The sequence below is a fragment of the Trypanosoma rangeli genome (assembly GCF_003719475.1).
Source record: "Trypanosoma rangeli strain AM80 chromosome Unknown Tra_15.4_contig_00342, whole genome shotgun sequence".
NCBI classification, from domain to species: domain Eukaryota; phylum Euglenozoa; class Kinetoplastea; order Trypanosomatida; family Trypanosomatidae; genus Trypanosoma; species Trypanosoma rangeli.
Genome location: NW_021706086.1, coordinates 1,653 through 9,335, shown reverse-complemented (window position 1 = coordinate 9,335; position 7,683 = coordinate 1,653). Strand labels below are relative to the sequence as shown.

The following is a 7,683-nucleotide window of genomic DNA, read 5'->3' as shown; positions in this document are numbered from 1 at the left end:
TCCCCCGCTTTTGTGTTAATTGCCTCTGAGTGGAGTTGCCGGAGATACTCCCGAGGACGAGTGACGGAGAGGAGGAGCGAAACGCACGGTGAGGGTGGGAGAAGAGGGAGAGGGAGAGGGAGAGGGAGGGAGAGAGAAAGAAACACAAGGAAATAAACGGGTGTTTCCTCCCATTTATGCGATGAAACGAAATTTATTTTGAATCAACACCGACGTCTAATAAAGCAACACCGAAATACAGAGAGAAGAGTGGCAAAAAGGGGGAGAAAATATGATGCAGGTTGTGTAACCTACGCGTAGGGACTGCGGGGATGTTTGCACTCTTCCTTTCTCCCTTTTTTTTTTGTTTTCCGTTTGACCGCGACGGCGTTCCAGCGTGCTCGGCACCTTTGTTCCTAAGCGGATGCTTACATGAAATCAAGATTAGGCGGACCTACGCGTGGGTGTGGATGCCCCTTCCTTTCTCTTTCACTGTTTTTTCTCTCTTTCTGTTTGTTTGCGTAGCTGCGTCACCGGGTTTGCGACCAACGTGGTAGACCCATTTGATCTTCTCACCGATCTCACGTCTTTTTTCTTTGCTGGTTGCCTTCTGGTGGTGTGGAAGAAGAACATAACACATAATAAAAACGTAAAAAAAAAGGCAAACAAAAAGCAAAAAAAAAACGAGGGATATTTGTTGAGGACTATTTATATATTTATTGGTACATTCTTCCTTATTAAAAAGGAAGGATGGCGGAAAGGGCATTGATGGTGCGGAAGCACAATGGCGCCTTGCAGAAGTTTGATGAAAAAAAGGTCTTTGCACGGATCCAGCGCGTGTCTCATGGGTTAGACTTGAGGTACGTCGATGTTAAGGCGTTGACGGATACAGTAGTAAGTGGCGTCCACGATGAAATCTCCACAACAGACCTGGACAAACTCGTTGCTGAGACCGCCGCCTATGCGGTAACAAAGCACCCCGACTATGGTATAATGGGTGGGCGCCTCTGTGTGACGGGGCTGCACAAAAAAACCAGGGCTTCCGTGCTGGAGACATTTTCTATCCTTCACGATCATAAAATTCATAGCACGGGCCGATCAGCTTCTCTGGTATCGGAGGAAGTGTGGGAAATTGTTAAAAAGCACCATGAACAGCTTCAGGACATCATCGACTATGACCGAGACTTACGATTTGAGTTTTTTGGTTTCAAAACACTCGAGCGGTCATATCTGCTGCGTGTGCAGAAAGGACATGGTGAGAGTGAGGTTGTGGAGCGTCCGCAGCACATGTTTTTACGTGTGGCTCTTGGCATTCACGCTTGGGATCTAGAGCGCGTCAAGGAGACGTATGATCATATGTCACTTGGAGACTTCACTCATGCCACGCCAACGCTTTTTAACTCTGGAACGCCATTCCCGCAAATGAGTTCTTGCTTTCTTGTGGCCATGCGTGAAGACAGTATTGAGGGGATCTATGACACATTAAAGCAGTGCGCCGTTATCAGTAAGTCAGCTGGTGGGATTGGCGTCCACGTGCACAATATCCGCTGCGCTGGAAGTTACATTGCAGGGACAAATGGCATGTCTAACGGACTTGTGCCGATGCTACGTGTTTGGAACAACACAGCGCGCTACGTAGACCAGGGGGGTGGCAAGCGTAAAGGTGCCTTCGCCATCTACTTGGAGCCTTGGCATGCTGATATCTTTAACTTTCTTCTTCTTAAGAAAAACACAGGGAAGGAGGACCAGCGTGCGCGAGATTTGTTCTACGCTCTTTGGATTCCTGACCTTTTTATGGAGCGTGTAAGAAGTGGTGGGATATGGACGCTGATGGATCCGCACACGGCGCCAGGGCTGAGTGACTGCTATGGGGATGAGTTTAAGGAGTTGTACGAAAGATACGAGAAGGAAAATCGCGGTGTGAAGACCGTTCAGGCTCAGTCAGTGTGGTTTGCCATCCTTGAGCTACAGATAGAAACGGGTGTGCCTTTCATGGTTTATAAAGATGCATGTAACCGTAAATCCAATCAGAAGAATGTTGGAGTCATTAAGTGCTCAAACCTTTGTACAGAGATTATCGAGTATACATCAAAGGATGAGGTTGCTGTGTGCAACCTCGCATCCATTGCTCTCCCGCGATTTGTGGATAAGGAGAAGAAAAGCTTCGATCATCAGCGATTGTACCAAGTCACGAAGGTCGTTACGAAAAACCTCAATCGTGTTATTGATCGTAACTACTATCCCGTACCAGAGGCACGCCGAAGCAACGAGCTCAATCGTCCGGTTGGAATTGGTGTGCAGGGAATGGCGGATACATTTATCTTGCTGCGGCTACCTTTTACCTGCCAGAAGGCGAGGACTCTGAATGAGGATATCTTTGAAACCATTTACTACGGTGCTGTGGAGGCGAGCGTGGAACTCGCAGAAGCGGAGGGACCATATGCGCGGTTTGAAGGCAGTCCTGCATCACAAGGACTGCTGCAGTTTGATCTGTGGGAGGCAAAGCCACGAAGTGGCCGTTGGGATTGGGATGCACTGAAGCAACGGGTCATGAAAAGTGGGATGCGGAATTCTCTGCTGTTGGCTCCAATGCCAACTGCATCCACATCACAAATTTTGGGGAACAATGAGTGTTTTGAGCCCTTTACCTCAAATATATACGTGCGTCGTGTGCTGAGCGGTGAGTTCCCAGTGGTTAACAAATACCTTGTGATGGATCTCGTTGAGCGTGGACTCTGGGACGAAGATATGCGCAATCAGATTATTGCCTACAATGGCTCTGTGCAAAGCATTAGGGGTATCCCAAATGATCTAAAGGATCTCTACCGTGTTGTATGGGAGATTCGGCAGAAGGACCTCATTGAAATGGCCGCGGACCGCGGCAAGTTTATTGACCAGAGTCAGAGCCTGAACCTGTTTTTGGAAAATCCAACCTCCAGCCAACTGACGTCCATGCACTTTTTTGCGTGGGATCGTGGCCTCAAGACGGGTATGTACTACTTGCGGAGCAAACCGGCTGCGGATGCAATCAAGTTCACCATTGATCCAAACACCTTGAAGGATATAAGGGAGGAGAATCAAATACAGTCATCCTCGGCAACACCGAATAACGGAGGTTGCTTGAACTGTGGCTCGTGAGTGGGGGACTGCCGTGGAGACTCACGTTCGTATAGCACACCTGAGTGGATCTCAAAGAAGTCATCACATGGAGGATGCAGCGCTATTCACACCAGTCTTTCACACCTTCCGTCAGGAAGCTTGGGATTTAAATGAAGGGTTTTTTGTGTTTGTGTGTATGTTTCTTTTTTACTTTTTTTTTTTTGTTTCCTAGGGACCTCTTCTGCATTCCCCTGCCGTTTTTGTGGGTGTTGGATGCGTCATTGGTGGCTCCCCGCGCGACCGCACACTGGTTTCTGGCGTTGTGCGCCCCACTCGGGGGGAGTTGCACGAGGTAAGTGGCGGAAACAGAAAAAAAACAAAAAATAAAAAGACGGCACCTTCTGCGACAGAGCGAGGTTGAGGGACGAGGAAACAAAGACGTAACTAACGTTGAAGAATGGCGGAGCCCGTGCGATTGCCAGTCACCCGTAGAATTGCATACTTGACCACCATGGATCGCTTCTCGATGGGATACTGTGAGGGAGTCCATTAAGTAAATGGAAGAGGAATAAAAGCAAATTACCAAGGTGTATTGCGGCATGGAAACGGTGATTCGCTTTTTTTTTTAAATCTTGTTATTTTCTTCTTGTCTTCAAGAGAAAAAAAAAAATAATAAAATGAGGGTGAGGTGGGAGACGGCGGCCTCAGAAGAGACCGACGCCGCTTTTGGCCATAGAAACGTTTCACGCCATTCTTTTTTTTTTTGATCTTATTGGTGTGAATGTTGCTATTTGTTTTCGTTTGAAGATAAATGTGTACTATCTGCCGGTGCTCTTGGATCCTTTTCAACGCACATATGTTATTTGTGTACGTATTTTTATTTTTTATTTTTTTATGTCTTGTTTATTTGTCTTGGCGTTCTGATGCATGTGCGAGTCATCGTAGCGTCGTGGGTTCACGCATAAGGGAGCTGTGTGGTGGGAGTCACACACCAGCGTTGGCGCAGAAGCGTGTGGAAAGGAAGGTACGTAGGCGTGGGACATGCCGAAGGGTGGCCAGGGTGGCCCGCAGTCGCTGGAGTATGAGCTGAAGCACTACCTAGAGCTTCTGGCGGATGAGCGGACTGCCCTGAACGAACTGCAACGACGCGTGGGTTGTACGGTGACGGAGTCCAACGATGAAGATGACTCCACTAGGCGAGAGCAGCTCTTGGCGAACAACAGGGCACTTCGTTATGCCATCGGGCGTCTTCGGCATGATATGTATAGGTTTCAAAACTTGTCCCAGGTGAACGATATACGAAATAAGATCACCGTGGTTTGGAAGGAATTGCGGGAGGTACAGGCGGAGGTTAAGACATTGCTGTCCGTGCGCCGTCAGCAAAATAAAAGTCTGGAAAAGTTAAGTAAAGGCGATCGCTTAGTCTCTGTCCTTCGGGGGAAACAGCACGAGGAACAACATGATCTTCGCGCAAAGCTGAAGGAACTTGAGAGCGAGCTAAAAGCTATAGAGAAAAGAGATGCTGCGCTACGCGAGCGTTTTATACAGCTGCAAAAGCAAACTCTTTTGCGTGTGACTGAAAAGGACGTTGCCGCTTTGAGGGCAAAGCACGAAGAACAGATGAGGTTGATTCAGGACCTCCAACGGCAGCGGGGTAAACTAGTAATGGAACGCGATGAGGCGGCAGCTGATAGCCGGCGCCAAATGCTTAAGGCGGAAAGGGAGAAGGCTGAGATGGAGCGGGATATTGCTGAGCTGAGGGCACTCGTGCTGGCGCGTGATGAGGAGCTTACCCAGCTGCACCTCAGCTTGGGCAAATGAGCTTTGGACATCCGGAGGATGAGAGAGTGTTTATTTCATTTGTATATGTATATTTTTTTGCTTTTTTTTTTTGTTTCCCACATTTCAGGAGAAGCAAACACGAGGAATGGTTTGCAGGTGTTTAAATGCCTTCTACCAGAGGCATGTGTTTAAGCTCTTCGCTGCCAGCATGCCCATTATTTGCCGCAGAACAACGTTGTTTGCTGCCTTGTTGTTGTGGTCGCCGTCTAGGTGTCTTGCAAAGAAAAAAAGAGGAGTTGAGTTTTTTTTTTTTTTTTATGCAGTCCATTTTCTTAATGGGAATTTTTGTCCAGTCATGTGTGTGCGTGCATGGTTGGTGGCTTTTTCCTGTTCCACTTTTTCCTTCCTTCGCTGTGGCGGTGGTGCACACGTGGACGGGTTTCATATGTATTTTTCCCTATACTTAGGCGTTTTTAGAAAGCCAAAGAGGGGTGTAAGCCCCCTTTTTTTTTTTGCTTTTCTTGTATGCATGAACGCCAATCTGCTGTGAATTTAACGCGTGTTGTTCTTGCGCACGTCGCGTTTATGTTTTTTTTTCCGTACGTTGTTTTGCTGCTGTCTTTTTTTTTCGTCCTCGTCTTTATTGGTTTCCGGCTTTGCAAAGCAGTCTTTGGGAGGAGGGTGCGTGGCTGGGACAGCGGTGTGGAGAGGCTTGTGTGCCAGGGGCATATTGCCGTATATATATATATATATATACCTTTAGAGATATATAGATATCGTCTGGAGAGACAGCCGAATAAACCAGACCAAAACAAAACAAAACAAGAGCGACGGATTAATTATATAAAACAACAACAAAAAGGACTCCAAGAAGCGGGCCAATATAATAAGGAAGGCACTTAATTGGTGCGAATTGGATGTATCATAGAGACATGGAAAAACGTTTACCCCCGTCAGTTCTTCATTTGTCGCTAACAACTGCTGAGCAGTTAAATGATAATTCTCGTCACTGCGGAGCAAGGCCATCGGAGCTTACATCGTTTCCTTCACGTGACGAATCGGCGGCTTGCGCCTCCCCACGAGTAGGAGATGCTTCCAAAACTGCGACAACGCATCATTTAACTCTGCTACAACGCCGTGAAAAGAAGCTTTGCAGCGCTAGTTTTCCAAGCCTGGATGCGGAAACGTTGCTGGACAAATCTCGTGCCGCTGTGACATGGGATGTTGCCAGTGCAGGTTTGATGCCTCGGGGTTGGTTCCTCACGCATACGGGGAAGAAACTGAGTCCGTTGCCGTCAAATGGGAGGATAAAACTAGTAAGCTATAACATTCTGGCTCAGCGTTTAGTATCCACCGAGCTGTACCCGCATTGCCCCATGTTTGCTCTTGCCGAGGACTACCGATGTTCCCTCCTTAAACAGGAATTAGCCCGTGCTGCTCCTGATATTATAGCGCTTCAGGAAATCAGTGTCGATGTGTTTGAAAAGCCGGGTTTGCTCGGCGACTGGTTGCGCTCCAAGTACCGGTTTGCCGGGGATCATGTGGTTGTCACCGACGCACGGGGACGCCCGAGGTATGAGAGGTACGACATCTCCGAGAATACAAGTGATAGTCGTATTTTCGATGAAACAAATTTATCTGCTTCGCAACGTGAGGGCAAGTCCACATCACGGACGACGGTCGCTCCTTCTACCGGTGACAGTCGGCCCCAAAGACGCCCAGAGATGGAGGGCGTGTGTGTACTGTACTTGCAGGAACGTTTTGATCCTTGCGAAGTTGTGCCTATCCGATTCAATGAGATTGCTGCCGCTGACACGCAGCTCACACAGCGTGAACGTCGATCTTTGCAGGCGAAATCGCACAATGTTGCCCTGATTTCTGTCTTGCGCGATCGTGTGATGCCCAATATGATTTACGTAATTGGCACCGTGCATCTCATTTGGAACCGCACGGAGTGCCAATTGTGGCAGATGCATCATGTACTGCGTAAGATGGAGGAGCTAAAAGAAAATTATGAGAAGGCGGTTAGGGGCGAAAAAGGAGAACCACCACGGGTTTCATTAGTACTAGCGGGTGATTTTAATTCAGACGCAATGTCTCCTCCAATTCGCTATGCTTTGACGGGTGTGCCGCCTCCAGGCAGTGAGGTGATGAAATATTGGAAACTTCCAGATGAGGGGGAGGAGGTGGAGAATGATCCAGAGTTTGGGGAGATGGATGGTCCATCACCGTTGCTTAGCAGCTCCGCGTGCGCGACGGTGGAGGGGCAGCAGCAGGGTGGCAGACGAAAAAGGTACCGTATTACTGACACCGTCGGACACTCACTTGCATTTAGTGATAGCTACGCCACGTACCGCAAACAACACCCGTGGCATGTGTCTACGGTGAATCCGTCCTCTAACGGAGAGGGGGGAGTGCTAGACCACATTCTTGTTGATGAAAGGCATGTTGTTTGCACATCTGTTATGAAACTCTCCGGGTACACAGAACTGCCAACTAAAGATTGTCCCAGTGATCACTACCCTGTGGGGGTCACCATTCTTCCGCGCACCTCACTGGAGTAATAAAGGGCATTACTTATGTAGATAGCTTTTTGGCCGCTGCTTTTTTTTTTCTTTTTGTGTGTGTGTGTAATCCTTTTTTTTTTCACACCCCACCTCAGTTTCCGCCACATGTAATGTAGACACACATGACGTCTTGTTTTTTTTTTTTTTTATTGGTCGCGTCAGAGGCGGGGATGCTGTGAGATGTGGTTGTAGAGGAGCATTCCCTTGACATGGATGCATATTCTATCCCGTAGGCCGCCCATTATCTTTACTTTTT

At 48.1% G+C, this 7,683-nt stretch overlaps 3 protein-coding genes across 3 annotated transcripts, besides 7 other annotated features; all 3 read left to right on the top strand.

The window, feature by feature from the left end:
• Positions 1–102: 102 nt before the first annotated feature.
• Positions 103–128: a microsatellite.
• Positions 129–729: 601 nt separating this feature from the next.
• Positions 730–3,117, top strand: TraAM80_07782 (putative ribonucleotide reductase large subunit RNR1; the record flags this gene model as incomplete). The annotated part of the gene is made up of 1 exon (XM_029384560.1): positions 730–3,117. The coding sequence occupies one exon, from the start codon at positions 730–732 to the stop codon at positions 3,115–3,117; it is 2,388 nt and encodes a 795-aa protein (XP_029235594.1).
• Positions 3,118–3,256: 139 nt separating this feature from the next.
• Positions 3,257–3,305: a sequence feature (GA-rich).
• Positions 3,306–3,441: 136 nt separating this feature from the next.
• Positions 3,442–3,468: a microsatellite.
• A 464-nt stretch (positions 3,469–3,932) lies between these two features.
• Positions 3,933–3,989: a sequence feature (A-rich).
• Positions 3,990–4,119: 130 nt separating this feature from the next.
• Positions 4,120–4,899, top strand: TraAM80_07781 (uncharacterized protein; the record flags this gene model as incomplete). The annotated part of the gene is made up of 1 exon (XM_029384559.1): positions 4,120–4,899. The coding sequence occupies one exon, from the start codon at positions 4,120–4,122 to the stop codon at positions 4,897–4,899; it is 780 nt and encodes a 259-aa protein (XP_029235593.1).
• Positions 4,900–4,928: 29 nt separating this feature from the next.
• Positions 4,929–4,975: a sequence feature (A-rich).
• A 621-nt stretch (positions 4,976–5,596) lies between these two features.
• Positions 5,597–5,637: a microsatellite.
• An 18-nt stretch (positions 5,638–5,655) lies between these two features.
• Positions 5,656–5,685: a microsatellite.
• A 92-nt stretch (positions 5,686–5,777) lies between these two features.
• TraAM80_07780 (putative trans-sialidase) lies at positions 5,778–7,424 on the top strand (the record flags this gene model as incomplete). Its single annotated transcript, XM_029384558.1, has 1 exon — positions 5,778–7,424. The coding sequence occupies one exon, from the start codon at positions 5,778–5,780 to the stop codon at positions 7,422–7,424; it is 1,647 nt and encodes a 548-aa protein (XP_029235592.1).
• Between the last annotated feature and the right edge of the window lie 259 nt (positions 7,425–7,683).